Source organism: Sceloporus undulatus, chromosome 1 (genome assembly GCF_019175285.1).
Source record: "Sceloporus undulatus isolate JIND9_A2432 ecotype Alabama chromosome 1, SceUnd_v1.1, whole genome shotgun sequence".
NCBI classification, from domain to species: domain Eukaryota; kingdom Metazoa; phylum Chordata; class Lepidosauria; order Squamata; family Phrynosomatidae; genus Sceloporus; species Sceloporus undulatus.
Genome location: NC_056522.1, coordinates 315,974,212 through 315,998,091, shown reverse-complemented (window position 1 = coordinate 315,998,091; position 23,880 = coordinate 315,974,212). Strand labels below are relative to the sequence as shown.

The window sequence follows — 23,880 nt, the reverse complement described above, 5'->3', positions numbered from 1 at the left end:
GCTTCTCCTTGCCACCCGTCTGCTTCAGGCCTAACTCTCCTTTCCACCTTTAGCCAAGGAAGCTATTTCAGTTCTAAACCAGTGTGTGAGGACAGTAATGGACTGGATGAAAGCAAACAAACTGAAACTCAATCTATATTATTATTATTATTATTATTAAACTTTATTTCTATAGCGCTGTAATTATACACAGCGCTGTACAAAGTCGGTAAAATTAGGAGTAAATAAAAGCCTGCCCAAGGCGTACATTCTAAGATAATAACAATTAAAAGAGGAATAGATAAAATTACCATATAGAAAGGAAAAACAGATTAAAAACATCAAGTATCAAACAAATCACATCACATCAAATATTGTCAGACAGCCAGATAACAATCACAAATTCCCTGAGAACGCTTCCCTAAACAATATGGTTTTCAGCTCAGCTTTAAAGCTGGTTAGGGAAGTGATGAGCCGTGCATGCAGAGGAAGAAGGTTCCAGGAATGAGGGGCAGCTAGAGAGAAGGGACGGATCCGGGATGGGGCAGAGGAGATCCTGGGTTGAGAGAGGAGATTTTGGCTACCAGAGCGGAGAGTGCGAGTAGGGATGTAGGGAGAGAGAAGATCAGTTAAATAAAGAGGGGCCAGCCCATGCAGGGCTTTAAAGGTGAGTAGCAAAAGTTTGTACCTGATGCGGAAAGGAAGAGGGAGCCAGTGAAGGGAAGACAACAGAGGGGAGACATGATCATAACGGCGAGCGAGTGAAATAATGCGTGCAGCTGAATGCTGAACAGAAATTAATGGGTGGAGGTGAGAGAGAGGAAGCCCTGCCAGGAGGAGGTTACAGTAGTCTAATCGTGAGACCACTAGGGCATGGACCAGTGTTTTTGCGGTAGAAGCTGAGAGATATGGACGGATTTTGGCAATATTATAGAGAAAAAATCTACAGACTTTGGCTGTAGTCTGGATCTGTGGGATAAATGACAAAGAGGAGTCAAAGATGAAACCGAGACTGCGAGCTTCCTGGACCGGCTGGATCGAGATGTTATTGACGGAAATAGAAAAAGAATAGTGAAGGGGGGGCTTAGGAGGGAAAACAAGAAGCTCAGTCTTGGACATATTGAGCTTCAGACGCCGATGGTGCATCCAGTGGGAGACAGCTGTTAAACAGGATGACACTTGCTGCTCTAGCTCTGGTGAAAGATTAGGGGTGGAAAGGAAAGGAATCTATACAAGACTGAGGTTTCCTGTAGAGTCACAAGGCATATCAGCAGCTAGAGATTCAACCTGTGATGATCGGGATTACACTCTCTTTAAAGTATGGAAATAGATCTTGTCACACCTTTGAGATTAATTGAAAGAAAGAAGTTGGTAGAATGAGCTTTTGTAGACTTGCGCCTACTTCCTCAGGTATATTTGGTGAAAGCCCAGACACAAACCTATGTAAGCTATCTGTGCATGAAAATGTTAATTCAGATTCAAAGTCCTGTGGGTATGGAAATGAGCTAGCAAGTAAGGAGAGTAGATGAGTGTGGGAAACAGGGATGTGATGAATGGACCAAGGGTGTCATCATGAGGATGAGGGTTAGATAAGGTTGAAATGTGTGTAGTGTGCCAGGACACTATTATCTGTTCAACCCTTTGCTGATGTATTGTAGTCTGTGGATAAATTCTAATTCCACTGTTTCTCTTTCCAATCTTCCTTTGTAGTTCTTTTTATTCAAAGACCCCTGTTCTGAAGCCCAGGGAGATAATAATTTTATTTATATACCGCTTTTCCATTGATCAAAGCGGTTTAACAGCATATATAACATACAATATAAATATTAAAACATGAATATATTAAAAATCCCCCCATATACAAATAACAAAACCATATCTCATGCCAGCTCAGCAGTGCTGTCAGGAGGGGAGGGAGAGCATACAGAAGTCAGGAGTCAGGGGTATGCCTGCTTGAAAAAGTTTGTTTTCAGCCCCTTCTTAAATTGGTCTAAGGAGGTGGCCGAACGGAGCTCGCCGGGGAGCGAGTTCCAGAGCTTGGGTGCCGAAATAGAAAAGGCCCTCCTGGTGGTGGTAGCCAATCTAGCCTCCGGAACTCTTAGCATTTGTTCCCGGCTGATCTGAGTGTGCAGGGCGGATTATATGGAGAGAGGCGGTCCTCCAAGTACCCTGGGCCCAAGCCATTTAGGGCTTTATAGGTAATAACCAACACCTTGTATTGCGCCCGGAAGCGAATGGGCAGCCAATGAAAGTCTTTTAAGACCGGTGTTATGTGACTGGTCCTAGATGTATTAGTGACCAGTCTAGCCGCCATATTCTGCACCAATTGCAGCTTCCGGGTATGGTACAAGGGTTGCCCCATGTAGAGCGCATTGCAGAAATCTAAACGAGAGGTTACCAGAGCATGTACTACTGTTTCAAGGTCCCCCCGGCTCAGGTAGGGATGCAGCTGGTGTATCAGTCGAAGCTGATAACAGGTGCTCCTGACTGTCGCATCCACCTGTGAAGTAAGATGGAGCGACGAATCAAGAAGCACCCCCAGACTGCGTACCGAGTCCTTCACGGGAAGCGTGATCCCATTCAGGACAGGTGGAAATACCGCCATCCCTGGGCCAGGAGAACCTATCACGAGCACTTCCGTTTTCTCTGGATTCAGGCTGAGTCTGTTTTCCCTCATCCAGCCCATTACCGTCTCCAGACAGACAACAAGAGGAGAGATGCCATCCTTGGTCACTGAATCAGTCGGAGACATAGAGAAGACTATTTGGGTGTCATCAGCGTACTGATAACCCTGCGCCCCATGCCTCCGGATGATCTCTCCCAGCGGTTTCATGTAAATGTTAAAAAGCATGGGGGACAAAATGGCTCCTTGAGGGACTCCAGATGTCAGGGCCCTCTTGTCGGAGCACACGTCCCCCAGCTGCACCATCTGGAACCTCCCGGAGAGGTAGGATCGGAACCACTGGAGCACAGTGCCCCCGATTCCCAACTCTGCCAGGCGCTCCAGAAGGATACCATGGTCTATGGTATCGAAAGCCGCTGAGATGTCCAAGAACACCTACAGGGACACGCTACCCCTGTTCATGCCCAGATGGAGATCATCGACCAGGGCGACCATGGCAGTCTCAACCCTGTAGCCCGCCCGAAAGCCAGTTTGAAATGGGTCCAGATAATTCGTTTAATCCAAGATCGATTGAAGCTGGATTGCAACCGCCCTCTTGATCACCTTACCCAAAAATGGCAATAGTGATACTGGCCGATAATTATTATGCATCAGGGGGTTGAGGGAGGGCTTTTTTAGCAATGGTTTTACAATGGCCAATTTTAAGCTAGCTGGAAATTGCCCATCCCTCAATGATGTATTAATTATACGGTGTAACATGGATGTTACTACCGGTCCCCCCTGAGCCGCTAGCCATGAGGGACAGGGATCGAGGGAGCAAGTTGTCTTCCTAACACTTCTAAGGATCTTGTCCACATCCTCGGTACTTACAGACTCAAAGTGATCCAGTATAACCGAGTCCACGGAAGCTTTGGATGCCTCTACTCCGGGTTCTGCACCAATGCTAGCGTCAAGACCTTCCCTTATCCAAGAGGTTTTATCCACGAAGAAGTTGTTAAATTGGTCACAGCAGGCCTTAGATGGTTCAAGGATAGGGTTCAGAGCAGGAGGGAGCTGAGTTAGCTCCCTCACCACCCTGAACAGCTCTGCTGGACGCGACTCCGCAGACGCGATACGTGCAGCAAAGAAGAAGTTCTTTGCTGCATCTATCGCCTCTCCATAGTCCTCCAAAAGTCGGTCTAGGAGAGCCTTGTCGGATAAGCGCTGGTATCTCCGCCAGGCACGCTCTAGCTGTCGCAGCACCCGCTTCCTAGCCCGGAGATCTTCCGTATACCAGGGCTTCTTTTTGGAAGCAGGCCTGAGAGGGCGCTTGGGAGCGATACTGTGTATAGCCCTGGAGAGATCAATGTCCCAGGTGTTAGTCAGGGCATCAACAGAATCGCCGTCATTTCCAAGCATAAACCCCTCTAGGGCTTCTTGGAACCTTTTGGGTTCCATCAGCCCTCGAGGGTGGACCATTCTAATCGGTCCACCACCCCCGGGAGGGATCTGGGTAGATGCCTTGATTTTTGCCTCCACCAGGAAATGATCTGTCCAAGACAGGGCAGAAATATTAGTTATTTCCGCCCATGGAGATTGAAGTGTTCTGCCACCGGTTTTTGTGTATCCCCATTCCTGATGTCTAATTTATGTCAATTTATCTTCTGGTGTAGGAGTTGGCCTGTTTGCCCAATGTAAAAGTGTTGAAGGGTACTGCTGACAGTATGGCACTCGCTTTGAAGATGCAAGTTCCCAGTCTGAGTAGATTTCTGGGCACATCTCTGAACCTGAATGCTCAGGATTTGGCAGCAGTTAGGAGTGCAATGGCACAATAAAAACTAGTATGCTGAATGTGCCCATTCCTAGGGATGTCTGGCTTAGCTATGGTAGGACATGCCTTCATTACATCCTGTCTGGATTACTGTAACATACTAAACTTGGGCTGTCCTTGAAGAGAGTTCAAGGAGCACACAATTTCAAGGAGCACACAATTCCCTTGTTACAAAAGGTGTACTAGCTGCTAGTCTGTTTCCTAATGCAATTCAAAATGCTGTTTTTGACCTACAAAGACCTATAGCCTCAGTTTCAGGTTATCTGAAGGACTGTATCTTCTCATATGATTCTGCCTGGGCTCCAAGATATTCAGGTGATGTGCTTCTCTCAATCCAACAACCTTCTCTGGCATATTTGGTGGGAACACCAATTTGTCAGAAACTATAGATTGCACTGAAGGAAATGGGAATGTCACAACATTTGATTGTTCTGTTGCATAACCTACACAGTGGTCAAAAAGCCATTGTCAGGACAGAATATGGAGAAACTTTGGCAAAGGGATGAGATAAGGATGTGTATCTTTATCCTATCTAATTTATCTTCAAAATATATCATACAGAAAATGAAATTAGCCTTGCAAAAATGAGGTGTGAAAATGGTGGGGGGGGGGGAACCTCAAGAATTTAAGGTACTCAGGAGACAACATATTACTAGCAGCGAAGAGTTGAAGTAACTAATGTAAAGGAAGGGAGCGCAAAAGGAATGTTAGAGCTGAACAAAAATAATGACCACAGATGATTTATATAACATTGAACAGGGTGATGGAGACATCAAATTAATTAAACATTTTCCATACAGTACTTAGGCTCAGCCATTCATCAAAACAGAAACTGTAGTCAAGAAATGAGAAGGTCAGCTATGAAGGAACTACTGTATATACTTCACTGTAAGTCAATCTCATGTATAAATTGAGGGCAGGTTTTGTGGCCAAAATAATGAATTTTGCCATGACCGTTCAGAGTGTGTATGTGTGCATACAGCAAGAGAGACTCTAATTGAGGCTTTTTGCTTCAGCGTTTGTTTCCAGTTTGGTTTCAGCCTTCACCCAGACAGTACAGCCAGCGCCAGCTGGAGAGGGACTCTATTTGTCTAACATCAATTAATCACTCAGGACTTTTTCTGCTTGGTTCAAGAGAGAAATAAACTGCTCTGCCAACCACATGGGGGAATCTGAAAGAGCTGCTATCACATTACCATACTGACCCGTAAATAAGTCGACTTGGGATTTTGGGGTCAATTTTGGGGCAGAAATTTGAGTATATACGTTAGGTAAGATCCTCAAATCCAAAGATATACTACTGAATACCAAAATTTAGTATTTCCACTTTTTATGTATGGATGTGAAAGTTGGATAGTGAAACAAGCTGATAGGGGGAAAACCCAACTTATTTGAAATGTGGAGCTGGAGAACTACCAAAATCAATCAATAAATGTGCCTGTGAACAAATCAAGCCTGAACTTTAATAGGGCATCCACAAAATGACTAAACTGAAACTGAACTAAACAGGCAATTGAACTTGGATCTATTAAGGGACAACACAATTTATTGGAAAAGATGTGTATAAAGTTGATCTTCCATATCCATGGACTCTTTATCGACTCCCTCATTGTACTGATATTATGATCACCAGAAAAACAGTTTCTCGAGCAAGGAGGCAAAGGTTACAAATCACAAGTGGTTTCCTTGGGAGGTGGAATGTTGCAATACTTCAAATCCATTCCAAACTAGGGACAGGAGACAGATTATGGGAAGAGTTTCCAGATTGTGAGGTGAAGAGTCTTGAGATATGGATGTCGAATTTGCCCATCATGTAGCATGCGGTGATAAAGGAAGTGTGGGTGACAGAGAAATATACTGTTGGATAGATGCAGAAGGTGGGTGAACCATGGTGTTGCAACCACCAAGGGGAGACAAGAATGCATCTTGAGCCATCCATGTAAATTTTGGAGACCACTTGGTGATGACTGGGAATGGTGGAAAGCCATAGACAATCAGTCCCCGCAAATGTAAAGGAAGGTGTCTCTGGAGGAATCTGAGTTGCTTCCCAAATGAGTTGCTTCTCAGACAGATTCTGGAGTAAAAGATCCGGCAGTGAGTATTAAGTGCAGCTGAGAACAGATAAATGGTTGGAGTGCCCCATTGCTTGAATATGGGGCAAATGATAATGGAGGCACCACTAATAGGACGATACGAGTGTCTTGCAGAGGGTGTCCATGAGGATATTCTGTTCGCCCGGAAGGTATACTGCGGTGATGGTGGATACACCAGTACCAAAGGTGGAGGGTGAGGTGAAGGAGTGTGTTGGACCATGTTCTTCCCTGTTTGTTGAGATAGTACATAACCATTGTACTGTCCATGACCACCTGTACAACATTACTTTCAAGGAGAGGTTCAGATAATCTGAAGTGCCTTCTCAATCATGAGCATTTTGAAGGTGTTAATATGGAGCGACGTTTCTGTGTGGGACCAATGACCCTGCTGTGGTTGAAGCCACGAACCCAAGGGCAACTTATATGTCCCATGCTGACACTTAGCAAATGCAACGAAGTAAAAAAAAACAAAAACAAAAAACAAAAAACAAAAAAAAAAAAACACAACAAATTGATTTTCTGGAAGTGTGAGAGTTGAGTGTGCCACGAATGAAGCAGACAGCCTGGGATGGGAGGAGGTGACACTTCTCATGGTTCAAGACAAGACCCTGGGAGTGGAGGAGGTGTAAAATAAGGTCAGTGCTGTTCTGGAGTCAGCTGCCAGGAGCCAGTTGTTGATAAGGGGGTAGACCTATTGTCTCAGGTAGGCTGTGATGACCACCATACATTTTGTGAAAACCCTGTAAGCTATGGAGAGACCGAATGGGAGTACTCTGAAACAGTAAATCCAACTTCTGACTGCAAAGGATAGGAAGTGGTGATGGAAAGGATTATGAGATTCTCTAAGGCAGAGATAGCAGTGGGAATGCCCATCACAATCAGGTATTTTAGTACCACACATGGTGCATTTCTTAAAAGAAACAGTCAAGGACATGGTTGAATAGAAAAATGAGTCCCGCAGGACTGCTTATGAAGGAAGAATAATGGTCAGGAAAGCCGTAGGTCAAATTGTAAATTTACAAGGAAAAAACTGAGTTTTACAGAAGAATAGTTAATATTTTTTTATTATTACTGTAGTTGGTAAACAGGCCAATGTTGATAAAAGCTGAAAACAACAATGGAAGTTCTAGAGTGTTCTTACAAAGCTGCTACAGCAGCAAAAGGAAAGGAACTGAAGTTTCTGAGCAAGAACTGAGGGTTAAGACTGCCATGAGGTGAGCAGAGCCAAGGCCAAAGTTTCCTCTATACAGCTCTACAGGTTCCACTGAAGCACTGCACAGGCTAACCCATTTTTGTGAGTCACAGAGACCACAAAGAAGAACTAAATTAATTTTGGGACATTCAAGGAATTAATTCAGAATAATTTAGAATAGGCACTGGAGAGGAGGTCCATTCATCACTATTATATCTTGTCAAATGTGTTCATTAATTACTACTACTGTCTTCTAAAGATATAAGATACAACATTCCACTTTCTAAACCTGTGTTCAGTCACAGCAAAATCTTTCCCAGGACAGCTACTCTGACAGATGATAGAAAGCACATAGAAATATAATACGAGAAGTACATGGGGCATTAAAATAAGAACAAGTCAAGAATATGACTGCCTCCTCATCTTTGAATGGTACAAATGAATGAACTTTAAATTACAATGTAACAGGCAAGGACTATAATGTTCATTTTGAACAATGTGACTAGGAATGCATGCTCCCCAAAGTTTAACACCATAAGACTCAATGAAATTGTTCTCCACAAGTTCCAAAAGACCAAAGCATACAGAGGCGGGATACAAACCGCCGCTTTGCGGCACTTCCCCGCCGCCGCCGTTTGCTCTGCGCGGGAGCCGCAGCAGCCAAGCCGCGCGGCTCCTGCGCGGAGCAAAAAAGAAGCTCAATTTCGGAGCTTCTTCTTGCGCTGCACTGATGATGTCGCGAAGCGCCGCCGGCGCATTTGCGACGTCATAGGCGCCACGACACATCTGGACGCTATGCGTCCAGTACGTAAAGATGGCAGCGCCCATGTAGAAGGGGCGCCGCCATCTTGTACGTATAGGATACGTACTAGGGTTAGGGGGGTGCGGAAGCACCGCCCCTTCCTAACCCTAGTACGTATCCTATACGTACTATATGGCGGTTTGTATCCCGCCAGAGTTAGCTATATCTTGTAGTATTCAAAAAAGATTCCTAAAGAACAGGTTTCACTGCTTTGCACTCGGATCACAATTCTGTGCAAAATAATTGTTGTTGTGTCTTCAAGTTGGTTCCAAGTTTTATTTATTAATTTCATGTATATGCTGCCTTTCTCTCTGGAGGGACCCAAGGTGGCTCACAGACAAAACATTTAAAATCTCAACAAAATTCAAAACCATTAAAAACATCTACACCCAATATAAAAACCACATACATATACAAAAGTTCAAAACAAACTAAAAACCTACCTTCTAAATAATAAATAAATAAATTTTTTTATTTGTATCCCGCTTTTCTGTAACTAGACAATCATAGCGGCTCACAACATATTAAAATCCACATTTACAACAATTGTGTCCCAAATTCCCCCCCTTAAAACAGGATTAAACGTGTTACAATTAAAATATCTTTTAAAACAGAATAAAAAAGAAAGAAAATATATACAGTATGACAAGGACAGACGGTGGGCTGATACATGATGTGGGGGGCAGTCATTCTGTGGCTGGGCACTTTTTATTCAGGAAAGGCCTACCGGAAGAGATCCGTCTTGACAGCTTTTTAAAAGCTGTCTGAGGCCCGTTACAAACGGGCAAAAAGTATGGACTGGGTCCGTATTAGGATTGGAAAGGGGCGTCACTTCCGGATGCCCCTAACCCTAATACAGACCGAGTCCGTACAAAATGGTGGCACCCATTCCACACAGGGGCTGCCATGTTTATGTGGCGGACGCACTGCATCCGCACATCGCGCGGCACATATGATGTTGCGAGTATGCCATTGGTGCCTCGCGGCGTCATATCTGCGCCGCAAAGAGAAGCACCATTTTGGCGTTTCTTATTTGCAGTGAGGAGGAGCCTCGCGGTTTGGACGCTGGGGCTCCTCTGTGCTGCAAATGAAGGCGGCGGCAGACCGCCCTTTCTGGGCGGTCTGTAACGCACCTAAGCTAGCAATTTGACGGATCTCATCCAGCAGGCCGTTCCATAGTTTGGGAGCAATGGCAGAGAAGGCCCTCTGGGAGTAGCAGTTAGTCTGGTTTTTAAAGGCTGCAATAGATTCCTCCCAGAGGACCTGAGTGTGTGGGGCGGATTATATGGGAGCAGGTGATCCCTCAAATAGGTTGGGCCCAAGCCATGTAGGGCTTTAAAGGTTATAAGCAACACCTTGTACTGTGCCTGGAAACTAATAGGTAGCCAGTGAAGAGATTTTAGAATGGGTGTTATTCAGTCACTCCTAGCTTTCCCGGCGACCAGCCTGGCTGCCATATTTTGCACTAGTTGAAGTTTCCAGACGAGGCACAAGGGTAGCCCCATGTAGAGCAAATTACAGAAATCAAGTTGTGAAGTTACCAGTGAATGTACAACAGTTTCTAGGTCCTTTACTTCCAGGAAAGGGCGCAGCTGGCGTATCAACCGAAGCTGATAACAGGCGCTCCTGATCGTCGCATTCACCTGATTTCTCATGTGAAGCGATGGATCTAGGAATACCCCCAGACTGCGAACACAGTCCTTTGTGGAGAGCATGACCCCATCTAGGACTGGAGGTTGTAACCCTATACCTGGTTTGGGGGCCCCTACTGTAAGTACCTCCATTTTGTCTGGATTCAGCCTGAGTTTATTTTTCCTCATCCAGCCCATTACCGCTTCAAGACAATGATTGAGGGGAGAAATGCCACCTGTTGTCATAGCTGCTGATCGGGACATGGAGAAACATATTTGGGTATCATCAGCGTACTGATAACACCCTGCCCCATGTCTGCGAATGATTTCTCCTATTGGCTTCATATAAATGTTGAATAGCATCGGGGACAGTATGGCGCCTTGAGGGACGCCACATTTAAGCTCCGTTTTCGAGGAGCGATTGTCCCCGAGCATCACCCTCTGAAATCTACCTGAGAGGAAGGACTGGAACCACTGGAGTGCAGTACCACCGATTCCTAACTCTCCCAGGCGTTCCAATAGGATGTCAGGATCTATTGTATTGAAGGCTGCTGAGAGGTCCAGAAGCACCAACAGGGTCATGCTTCCTCCGTCAATGCCTAGTCGAAGATCGTCAGCCAGAGCAACTATGGCAGTCTCCACCTCATATCCTGTCCTGAAGCCGGTTTGAAATGGGTCTAGATAATCAGTTTCCTCCAAGATGACTTGGAGTTGAAGGGCGACAGCCCTCTCAATCACCTTGCTCAAAAATGGAAGATGGGATACAGACTTGTAGTTCTTCATATCCAGGGATGTCCAGAGAAGGTTTTTTCAGGAGCAGTCTATAAAACCCACCCTGCTATGCATTAAATGCTATTGCTAATATAGAATGACATGAATATTAATTTAAGGAAGAAGCGGTGCTGTGTGCTGGAAAAAGTAATAGCATGCTCGCCTGTGGTACACATGCTGTGTGCTGCCGTGCGTCACCACAGGCACGAGCCCCATTGTCTTTAATAGGGCTTGAGTATACACAAAATTTCCCTTAAATGAGGGGGGAGGGTCCAGAACGGATCTCCCATGTAAAGGAAGGGACCACTGTAGTTCAAATCCAGACTTAAACCCAGCAACATGCTGTGTAGCACCACATACACATAATGAATGCTGTGTAGCACCACATACACATAATGAATACCAGTTGTACCAGTGAAGAATCGTTTGTTTAATACAGCCTGCCCTCCCCAACCAGCTTGCCATCTGCAGGTTTAAGCATCCATTGACACCAAGCCCCATTGCCTCTAAGGGTTGTGTGTATATATGGCCATGGCAGAGCAGTTGTGCATGTATGCACCGCCACTGAAAACTGCGGGACTTGTGGTCCTGTGGTTTTTTTTCATCCGTAAAGGAACTCATGCAGATAATAAGGGCCAACTGTACCATCTTTATCTTCTGTGAACACAGACCAAAATATATTGGGGATGAAACAAGGAATAAAATCTGTGTTATAACAGCCATGGGTCTATTTTCCATGAGATAAATAAAAAGATACTGTATGACACAGTCAAAAAATAAAATAAAAAGATGCATTAAAAAAACCCTACATGGATGTGTATGAGCATGTTAGGAAAGCTATGAACAAAGTAGACTAAATATGAACAAAGTAGACTAAAAAGGGCAGCATTTGTAATGCATTCAAAATGGAGGGATAAGGAAGAATGACCATTTGATTAGCTATTGTCCAGTGAAAGCCCAGAGGTAGTGTTCTTCAGGAGATAAAATTTTGTACATTTCACTGGTTCAGGCCTCAGGATAAAATTCACTAACTTTAACTATGGATAATATGAACTAAAAGGGAGGGGACATGGGGGAAATTTGTACCAGAGAGTAAAGGAAAGACAGATTTCTGCAGTCTGCTCTCAATTCTTTGCTTGTAAACTTTGGCTAAAAGATCAGGTATACCAGGTTTGCACTGCCTTACATATATATATAATATGTGTGCACTCTAACTTGACATATATATTGTGGGAGAGCTTATGTATGAAGATCCTAGTACCCATCTGCTCTCACTCTCCCACAACAGTTCCTCATCCACAAAAGAAAATATCAAACTCATCTTCCATTTCCAAATTCTCTGCAGAGTGCCTCTTTCAAAGTGAAGGACTGCCAAAAAACATGAGCATGTTATTTTCCATAACACCCACTCCTCACATCTGCTAGAAAGCTATAGAAAGATACATCAATTATGATCTTAAAGAAAATTACCTTGCATGGGAAACAGCATCACTAAGGCTAAACGCACTGTTCTCTCTTGTTAAGGGATTGGAAGCTGGTTGACTTTTGGTATGGATGTCCAAGCTTAATGAAGATTCTGTCTTTCTGTCCATCATGTGACTTTCTTTTTCTAAAGTCCGGTCTGCAAGGCAGACTACTTCACTGGAACTGTGCCATAATGGTGATACTTTCTCTTTCATGAGTCCTGATCGGGGAGATGTTGCTGAGTTGCCCAGGGAGGCTGTGCTGCCATGGCTGGGTCCATATGAGGTGGTATCGATTCCACTATCAGCAGATGTGCCTTGAAGATAGTTATAGCTATTCAGCTCTGCCTCTGTCCTGTCCCCACTGTCATACCACTTCTCATCACTATGGACACTTGAAGCATTGCTGGACAATGTATTACTGCTTGAATGGCTGGAATAGTGGCTATCGGACTACATTAAAAAAAAAAAAAGATTCTGCATTAACTTTATGCCTGGAAAGGAAATAAAACAGGAACTACTATTCATTATTGAAAAACACTGGTGTACAAATTACTGTACATAAAATTAAAAAAGACAAGAGGCATAAATACTCAGTTCAATACTTGTGTTACATGATTAGTAACCTGTCATATCCATCCATGTGCTTTATAAATGAAAGCATAGTTCCGCCATAATTTTCCATTAACTGGCTTATAGTATGCCCATTCTAAATTTATCATGAAACAAAAACTAATTTTAGAACATCACAGCAGAAAAGTTTGTCACAATTCATAGTGTACTTAGAAATGTATAAACCATTATTGAAATGTTAAACAGAGTGAAATGCTACAGCTTCAGAAAGGCGGCTGTATGTAAGTTAAAACAAATGATAAATGAACTAGTTCAGCAAGCAGTAACATAGTACTTAAGGATTCACCCTGTACTATGTAGCCCAAGGATTAAGGTATCAGTTGTTTGGAATCAGGCTAGTACTTTCCTTTTGTGGTTTAAAGGCTCGCTTTCCCCTTCATTATTTGGATATTGTTAAAATGGTGTTTTCTTTGTACTTTTCAAAAATGCAAGCTAGCCAGTAAAGTCTACACTTAAGTACCACAAGGAGTTAAGACTTGGAGTATAAATATAGAAATATTCAAATTAATGCAAATGTCAAGAAAACAAAACAAAATAAGAATGAGGTTATAATTAAAAGATCTGAAGGTAAGCATGTATATGGACTAATTGCATCAGATCATTCGACTTAGTACAGTAAAAATGGTAAGTCACCAAGGTTTCGTATGTGGAATAGGGCACTAGGTACAGGGATCTGAACAGCAATCTTATTTCTGGAACAATCAAGGTTCCCACAAATCCTGAGCCTATCATACACTGCTTTGGAACAAAACCTTGCTTCTGAATTGGAAAGAAAATGTTTCTATTAATAAACTTTATGTTAAAGCTGCATTTATCCTTGAATTACTGGGGGCAGCTTTGTTGCTGCCACCTTCATACTCTAACAAGGAAGTATAGTTCAAGAAAAGTACAGGCTTTTAAAGGATATCTTACCTTTTGAAGAACTGCTGAAAGAGCAAAGCGCTTTAAATAACAAATTTGAAAGCGAACTTACATGGCCCTGCCTATTTGGAGACAAGTGAACTACTGGATCTTGCCTCATCAGTCTTCCTGTGGGGCTCTCTCTGAAGGATGGCAGCACCTTTGACATTGCAGGGAGATGGCAAGTTGGTTCTGCAATATAGCATGGAATACATTTGCCTTCAGGAAGCTCACTTTATCCACTGCTCAGCATTAAAAGAAAGTTGAGAAACTGATGTAGGTCTGCTGAGAACCAAAAGCAGAATATGACATTTCTTCACTAATGTTGCTGACCTACATAACAGCTTTCTTTAAAAGCTGAAGAATCCTAATTATTTTTAACTACATAGGACTGTATCTAATTGGTGTCCTTTTGCATACAGAAGCCAATTTGATCCAGTGGGGGCTTCTGTTAGTGGAATTTGGAGGGAGGTGGTTTCTGACAGTTTGTCCATTCCTTCTTATTTTGCCTCCCATTGTGACCTGAGGGTCCCTCATTTGCTTCAAACAAATATATTGCAGTGGGGGCAGGGAAGAGGAGAGGGAAAAAAGGATAGCACAATCTGCCCCCTCCCCATTCTAGTAAAGTAATGTTCACTGGATCAAAGAACCTTCTGTCAATGGAGGGACACCAACTGAACACAATTGGTAATTTCTATAGCTGGTAATTTAATTTGCTAAGAATGTAAAACTACTTTTAACTGCATTAAAGCAAGAAACTACTCAAAGAGAGGGGGACAGATAGTACTGTACTAGCTTTCTTTATATCAAAACCACAAACTCTTTCAACCTTTTCCATTTTCTCCAAGTTGGTATTAGGGCACTTTACTTTCACAACATAAAGGCAGCTATGTTAACTGCCAGCATCAACACACAACAGAGGATCTGCAAAAGTAATTCCAAAAAAGATTAAATGTACACGTGTTGTTACCATCTCAACAGTATGAAAGCACATGTGATGAAAGTATTCTGACAGAATGGAAACTAGAAATCAGTATAATCACAGGTTTTTCCTGTTAAGCAGATATGGGGGATGGGGAATCACCAGATGGCTTTAATAATAAGACACAGCTCACTGAGCCTCTGAAATTGCTAGAACAAAAGTATATCTTTATATCTTTTCAATCTGAGAATTGTATTTCATTTCCCAAACTCCCGAGGCATTCACTGAATACTTCGATCTTAAAGCCTATCTTATGTATACAATCGCTGTCTATTGTGGCAACAAGAAAAATACTAAGCGATGAGCATCTTTAGTTTCTTTAGTCACTCACTTTCTAACAGTCAGCTGACATAAAAGACAGAGCCATAACTGACCCCTTCCCTTCCTTGACAATACTAGCTGGGAATTATTGATACTTGGGAGTCACAGGAAGAAGCTTCCAACTCATAATTGTCCCAGAGACCAACAAACCTTTTTTGCCTTTCACGGCAACATTATGAGAAAGGTAAATTTCCTCCTCAAATTGATATCTGGTCTTCCAAGTTCTATACAGAAGCGGAGTCTGGCTTATGTAATTTCTTACTTTTGGAAATCTAGCTGTGTTGTCTCAAAATTTCTTTGGTTTTGTTTTTAAAAAGCCAGACCAAATATCTTCCAAGTCCCTGTTGTTCCTTTCCCTATACTCTCACAGTACGGTACAGGATATTATTATGTGACCGTTTAGCTTGAGAACTGTAGATCATTACTTATCTGACCTTCTTTCTCCTTACATTCCTACTCGCACCCTCCGCTCTGGTAGTCAGGGTCTCCTGTCACAATGTAGGACTACCACTGCCCCCTCCCGAATTCGTCCCTTCTCGCTTGCTGCCCCTTCCTCCTGGAACCTTCTTCCCCCACATGCACACCTCATCACTTCTCTGCCCAGTTTCAAAACTGAATTAAAGACTATATTGTTTAGAGAAGCATTCCCAGAGGTGAGCCCCTCTCTGACCCAGGAAGCCTCCTTCTAACCATCCATCAAGAAGCCAAGCCCTTCCTCCAGTCCATCTGTCTTGGTCCAGGCCTCGGAGGTGGAAAAGATCTGCTGGACCTGATCCTATTCCCCACCACCACTCCCTTCTCCTTTTGTGTCGTGTCTTTTAGATTGTAAGCCTGAGGGCAGGGAACCGTCTGACTAAAAAATTGATGTACAGCGCTGTGTAAACTTACAGCGCTTTATAAATAAAGGTTAATAATAATAATAATCATGCAATGGACCTCCCAGACCCAGCAGATACCAGCCTGGACGCTCTGCCCCATACCCCACTGCCATCCTTGATTAAAACTAGTCACACTGTATCAGTATCACCACTATATAAAATTCTTATCATTGCCTCAGTAGGACCTCCTTGTGTCAGGTCACTGCTTCAGTGCACAGCAGCTACAAATGAAGGGAACAGGTCTATGTGCTGAAAATCTAAATGAGGGCTTAACAATCTAAATCATAACTGAATGCCAAGGATTTGCATTGTTAAGTATGTTTCTGTCACCTAACAATTTAATGGCCAAGTGCCATGAAAACAAACAAGGGGGTGGAAAGTGCTTCTCATTCAACTTTAGACTGATTTACATACATTTTGGTTGCAATTTTAAAGCCTGCATTTTCACACATTCAGTGGTGAAACAATCAGTTTGCTTGTATATCACACCATTTGAGACTGAGTATCACAAAAGGAGCTATAAACAAAGTGAAAATTAAATTACGCTGATGCCGTATCGAATGAAGATGAGGGCAAGCAAATAGCAAGACCAAGAGGTAAATGTACTTTCTTCAACAAATTCTTAAAAACCTGCTCCAGGGATTGGTCTGTTATGGTTTTTTTAATGATTAAAAAAGAAAAAAAAGGAAAGCTTAACATATATTGGTCTGTGCAAGGTTTTTGCTTTTGTTTGTCCAACAAGTGATTTAAGATTTCCTGGTCCTGCCAATTTTTGAAGTTAGATTCTATACAGCCACTGAAGATGGCTTTAAGACCATACAGAAGCTGAAATGTATTGGGCTTTTTTAAAACAACAACAACAAAAGAACCATCTTTTGAGCATCTTGAGATATGTCTACAGTTTTTTCTGCAGATTTTATCACATGCTTTCATTTTTGCATCCGATATATGATATTCACTAATCTTATAAGATTGCTAAGTAAAATATAAGTGAAATGTAGAGTAATTCATGCTGATTAATTGGTAAATGCTGAGTAAATTTTAACAATAAAATAATACCTTATTGTAAGAGATTATCTTAATATTATGAGGGAATGCATTCCCAGTGTCACTGTGATGAGTATCATTCAATTTCTGAAGTAAATGTTTACTTACCCATCTGGTCAGCAATGCTGTCCTCACTTCTCTGCCAGCAAGGGGTAGATTTGCCACTGCCACTAGTATCTGTGTTCTGTCGGTCAATAGAGGCAGGGGATCTTCGACTCATTCCAAATCTGTGTAAAAGAATCCCAACCATTCTTAGATCCTAAACACAGAAAACATTTAGTTTTTTGTGGGATTTTCGGGCTATGAGGCTATGTTCTAGAAGAGTTTGTTCCTGATGTTTCACCAGCAGCTGTGGCTGGTATCTTCAGAGAATGCTGGAATGGAATAGAGTGGGCTATATATACTTTTTATAAAGTCCTGCATACTGTGCAGCTGCAGACAAGTCTACATAGGGACCACCAAGGAACACAAGAGACACTGCAGACTGGGTCAGCTAGAAAAGTCAGCAGTAGCAGAAATGTTATAAACCATCCTGGCATAAAATGCTGTTTGAAAACACTGAAATTCTGGACCATGCCAACAACTATCAGGTCAGAATGCACAGAGAAGCCATTGAAATTCATAAACACCTGGACAATTTCAACAGGAAAAAAGGAAACCCTTAAAGTAAATAAAGTTTGGCTACCAGTCCTGAAAAACACCAAAATCAGTTCCCAGCAAATGCAAATGAAAACCACCCTGGATCAGGGTTTTTCCCAGCAGACAATGGATCACTAAGTAAATGGACATCTTGTAGGCCTTGCCATTGAACAACAGAACAATACACAGATTAACATGCAAACCACTTCCTCTCAACCAACAGTATATATACTCCATGCTCTTCTATGTCAGCATTCTCTGAAGATGCCAGCTACAGTTGCTGACGAAACATCAGGAATAAACTGTTCTAGAACACGGCCTCATAACCCGAAAAAGCCACAAAAAACTATGGATGCCAAACGTGAAAGCCTTTGACTTCACAATGGAAAATACTGTTTACATCAAACATCTCCACTGAATACAATGAGAAAACAAATACATAACCAAAACTCATAATATTTTCTTTGCTTTGGATAAATTGCTGAATTTTGTTTTAGGGATTATAAATCCAAGAACATGTTTAAACTGCCATACGACATTCATATGTGGAGACCACAATCACTTGTCAGATACAGGCAAAAGCCAGGATTTCAACGTTTATAATGATAAGTAACTCAAATTCTATTGCCCTTTTCTGCTCAATTAAGAGTTTAAAAGATGGACTCTTAAAAACAAATATGCATTTTACTTCTAATTCCACTGCCAGTACTGACAACACAACATCCCATTCCAAAGATTACTGGCAAAAGAAAACGAAAGAAAAGCAAAGGGAAAGAAATGAACAGATAAAGGAAGTTAAAGTTATACCTAACTATGAATTGGCTACCCATCTTATCAGCAGATCTCCCAAATGAGAAAATGCTACAACAGAGCTATGAAGATGCAACATTCATATAGACAAGCAACTGCATGATGGACTACTTATATTTGTACACTATCATGGTACAATCCACAGAAAGTCCTGTTACCACAGAAGCAAAAATATGAGTTTATAAAAAATCCTGCCCTGAGACTTGTAATTTAGCAGGAGAGGAAGAAAAAGTACATGAGGTTGCATAGACTTCCACTTGTATGACAGCACCCTAGATGCAAGACATAGCTCAGAAAGCCAAATGGAATGAGTCTCACACTCTCCTATTTTAAGGCAGGAGCCTTAGCCCAATCTTCTAGCATATATCCAACTACATAGATAAGAAATCATATTTTAGGAGCAAAAAAGTTGTACAGTATGCATTTTTAAAAATAAACATGGTTAATTGATAAAAATAAAGATGGTTATGTAATGGATGAGGGTCACATTTTGTAAATTTCTGTCTTTTCATGACAAATTTTGGGAGGGAGAGCACATTTCATTGTCAATAACCTCAGTCACTGAAATGTTTTCAGGAAGTGGCTTATTGTGCATGAATTTCTCCTCCTTGCTTTAGTCACTTCACAACTACTCTCAATGTTTTGATTGCTGCTTGTATGAAACAACAGTACTCTAATTTCTTACATACTAACAAATTTAAGTGTGTAGATCTGTAATCACTAGATTCCAATCATTTCAACCATTTACAACTGTTGCTTCCAATCAAATGTATCATTCATTTTAACAATTGCATAATCCCCTATGGATTATTGCTTCAGAACTGGTTATTAGACATAGTTTGATACAGGATGAGGGTGAGCTGACATAAACTGAACATGAAGATGATAATGGAAATCAGTCTGCCTGGTGACCAGAGGCAGAAACCTTTGCTTATGAAAGTATGTCCTGGTTACTCATCTGTGCAGGTTTAAGAGCATAAAGATCCTGCTGGATCAGACAAAAACATTTCTAGAATAAAAACCTGTTACACGCTGTAGCCAAACAACTGCCTACAGGAAACCTACAAGGAAAAAAAGGCAACAGCTTTCTCTTCTCAGTGTTCACCAGTATCTGGTATTTAGAAACATTTCTGTTTCTCTATTTCTGGAAACAGTATAAAGCATTTATGAATTTAGTAATCGCTGATAGGCTAATTCTCCATGAATCTATGCAGTCCCTTTTTAGAGGAATTAATAACAAGAACAAAGCTGATATGTGCACATGCTTTCAAAATCTTGAAAGTGCACTTATACTGTGGGACTATAATTTGCAAATGGAGACAATAAAGAAACAAGGAAACATAGCTTTTGCCTCTCACTGCCTTCTTATGTTCATCTGCAGTGTTCAACTGCAATGTTAAAATGCCAAGATCAAACACACAGCTCCAGTATAATATCTGCCATCCTTGTGAGGATAGAATTAGAGGAGAGAAAAATGAGAGGATCAGCTCTTACAATTTTTAACTTGTTCAGATTATTTCACTGTTTTTAACATGTTTAACCTCTTTTACTGCTCTTTGTAAGTTGCCCTGAGATCTCTTGATATATGTTTGGGTGTAACTGTTTTAAAAATAAATAAATAAAAGTAGATAAAAGCACTGTCAGGATGCATCTTCCTGTTAAAATGATAATTCTATATGTTGGAACCTAGACACTTCAATTTGTCTAACGGATGTGGTTTTATTTCAACACCTGAACATTCTCTCTCTCTCAGACACACAGAAATATACACAACAGAAGCAAACTCTAACTGTGATAAGTTCTCCAGCTCAAATTGTGATAATATGACCGATATCAACTGCTTTTCATAATTTTCAATTAGAATCATAGAATCTGTGAAGACAATCTTATTCCTTTAAGTAAAAATGGCCATTTTGTATATACTGCCTCTGTCCTTTATATTGGCAAATAATTGGGGAGTTGGATAGATTTCAGATTTCCTAACAGTCTTCCACCTCCAACTACACCTCTGTTTGGTTATCTACTTGCCCGTTTTGCATGAATGAAAGTTTCTTTTTAAACAAATTTATGGAACACTCTGAAATGTACCAGTGTTTCCAACAATTGTTTCTATTTCAATCTCTTCATTTAAAATATTTAATGTCTGCTACTTAATTTGTGAAGTGTCATGTGGGTTTTGTACAGGATGAAAGCTGAGGTAGTAATTTCATCCTGTAAAAAAGATTTAAAATTAATTAATGAAAAAGAAAATAAAACATTCAACAAATAAATGTACTGAAAATACATAAAGCAGATAAATATCTAACTAATTAAATGAGGAGGAATAAAGAAGTCTCTTTAGAAAAATCCAGTGGAGACCACAAAAGGAAATCTCCATACCAGTCTCCATTGCAATTTTTATTAATTTTTTTCTTGAAGGAATTTTCTCATCATTATGACAATATTTCACTATTATTCATTAATTTTTTGCTATTTTTTACATATTTAAAATTATGCTGGAAAGTTATCAAGATTTAATTTCTTCATTAATAAGCTTTCTTATGTTGGGAACAATGGTACATTTCATAGAGTTTCATACATTTGTTTAAAAACAAATCCTTGTTAATGCAAAATTGGCAAGTAGATAACCAAACAGAGGTGGAAGACTGTTATGAAATCTGAGATCTATCCAACTCTCCTATTATTTGCCAATATAAATGAGTTATTACACAAAATCCTACCTAGATGATATATTATTTCTCCCACTTTGTCTGATTTTTAAAGTTAGATGTTTATTCTGGAGAGGGTATAAACACAGGATATTGTTTCTTCCACAGAATTTCTAAAGAAAAGTGGAACAAAATTAAAATCACATCATTTAACAACAACAAAAAATGAAAACCCCTCAATTTTTAACAGTTCCAGTCAGTTACACGTCTTACTTGGGTATGCAAATAAACAGTCTCATATACCTGCATCACTTACTGTTGCTGCCTTAAAGTTGTTTCAGACTTATGGTGATCCTAAGGGAATCTTATCACAGGGTTTTCTTGGTAAGATTTGTTCAGGGGATGGTTGCTTTTCTCTGAGGGAGAGAGTGTGTGACTTGCCCTGGGTTATTCAGTGAGTTTCCATAGCCAATCAGGGATTTGAACCCTGGTCTCCCAGAGTACTAGTCCAACACTCTAACCACTATACAGCACTGTTCCTTACTGTGCACTAATGATTTTAATTTTAGAGAGACTGTTAAATTAATTTGCAAACTGAAACTGGCATTTTAAATTCAAGATATGAATTTAAAGCCGCGCCGGAAGAGCCCCGGAAGAATTAATGGGGTGCACACCTGTGCTGCACACGCTGCCGTACCATTGTGTGCCGTGGGTGTGAGCCCCATTACTTCCAATGAGGCTCCAGCACACGTGGAATTCCCCTTGCACGGAGAGGTCCGGAACAGATCCCCGCATAAGGAGAGGGTGCACTGTATTAACTGAACGTGAAAGCATTTTTCCAGACTAACAGCTAGCTTTCTAGTGTTGACGAATAGGCATATATTGTTCTCTGAGCTGCAATCTGCTCTTGCTCATGCTTCAAAGTAGCAGCAACAGTCACTGCTGACATAGGTATGATGGCACTCAGAAGCCTAACAAGGATGTTGCCTATCTGTAACTGGTGTGTCTTGAACAGACATGTGTGCAGTCCCCAAAATAGGATTTATACCTACACAAAGCATATCTGGAACCTTCTAGAGTGCTAGTCAAAAACCAAGAGTTTCTGCTGAGAGGGAGAAGCAATCTTCACTACACATACCGCAAAAGCACCCTCTAGCTTAGTTCCATCTAGACAGTATAGAACACCACTAAAACTTGCAAAGCTGGTTGGGGGCTTGTGCAACATCTGAAGGGACTAAGTAAGTTGTCAGTTTCAATGGCTTGGATGGAATGAAAACAGCCCTGTCCAGACTGTTAATGGTACCTGGGCACACGTAAACTGCCCCAGACTGTCCCCACATATCTAGGTTTGGCTTGGATCTTTGCATTTAATGTACAAAAATCTTTGCACTTTGTACCCAGAACTTTGCCAAGGTCTGTAAACACATTCTGTTCAATGTACTTGGAGCCCTCTATTCTATGGGAATATTAGAGGTGGGGTTATGCATACACATTTGGCCAAGGCTCCATCTCCACCTTTGGCTCTACTTGAATGCCCGTAAAAGAATAATGAGTTTGGAGTAAGTGAACCTGCCGAAGCTTGTGTTTTTCTGAACTGAAGTTATTCAGTACATTACATCCTATTTGTTCAGGAAATTGGAAAGACAGAGTTGCCAACTTGCTGGAAATGTTTGTAAAACAGTCAATTATTACTTGGTGGGAGGTTGGTCTTGGGACACTCTAGAAAGTTCTAGATATGTTCTGTGTAGGTGTGGAACCCAACAGTGAGACTGTGCAGTGACTGTGAAGTCTGCAGATTGCAAAGAACATGAACATAGCCAGGCCACTCAATACTTTGCCAAGGAAGGCAGATATAGGGGAAATGTATGGTTTCAGTGCTTTTACCTTTTAAAACTGTATTCATTTAAACTATTTAAACAAATGATCTTTTTTATTATTGTAATAGTTTAATTCTATTTTAATTGTCACTTTTGTAAGTTTTTATACGGTGCTTTTAAACTGTATGCTGCTTTGAGTCCCAATTTTTTTTGGGGGGGGGGGGAAGCGGGATACAAATAAATAGAATAAATAAATAGAATAAATAATTCCTAACCTCCTCCACTTAGAACTGTACCTTGAGGACCATAAGAGCCCTTGAGAACAACTGTAAACTAGCAATAAAGAGACATATAAAATACTTTGAGAGGTCATCTGCCATCTAAGGCAGCAATCAGTCCTTGCCAAATGAAGATTAGACATATAAATCTGTTGACAACACGTACTTTCAAGAGAAGCAGAAAGCGTAAGAAGCTGCTAATACCAAAGTAGCAATCAAATTGGACTACAATTTACCAGAATTTTTTTAGTATAAGGAATTAACTGCTGTGGGATTGATACCACATACCAGTTTCCTAACTGAAATGCAGATAACACACCAAAAGAAATTTAAGGAAATGAACACACAAAAGCCTACCCTTCAGGCATAGATTTTTGTCTGTAGGTGCCTCCACCAGACCCAGTTTCGCTGGAAGATGACAAGTTGCTAGGGGAATTACGGCACTGCTGTGATCTTGCTAAGGCAATGGATGACACGGTGACATAGACATCAGAGCCAGGAGATAATCTGTTCAATACAAACAACCCAAATTTTACATTATTAAAAGAAGTACCACAATTGAA

General features: G+C 41.2%; 1 protein-coding gene across 4 annotated transcripts in view; it reads right to left on the bottom strand.

Annotated features, from left to right (window-relative positions):
* SIPA1L1 (signal induced proliferation associated 1 like 1) overlaps nt 1–23,880 on the bottom strand; it is a 244,171-nt gene that overhangs the window by 24,815 nt on the left and 195,476 nt on the right. For all 4 annotated transcript variants that reach the window (XM_042453490.1, XM_042453517.1, XM_042453499.1 and 1 more), the window contains 4 exons: nt 23,675–23,824; nt 17,234–17,352; nt 13,971–14,089; nt 12,372–12,817 (listed from right to left, as the gene is read on the bottom strand). In XM_042453490.1, coding sequence (XP_042309424.1) covers nt 12,372–12,817; nt 13,971–14,089; nt 17,234–17,352; nt 23,675–23,824 — 834 coding nt within the window. The remainder of the gene's footprint in view (nt 1–12,371; nt 12,818–13,970; nt 14,090–17,233; nt 17,353–23,674; nt 23,825–23,880) is intronic.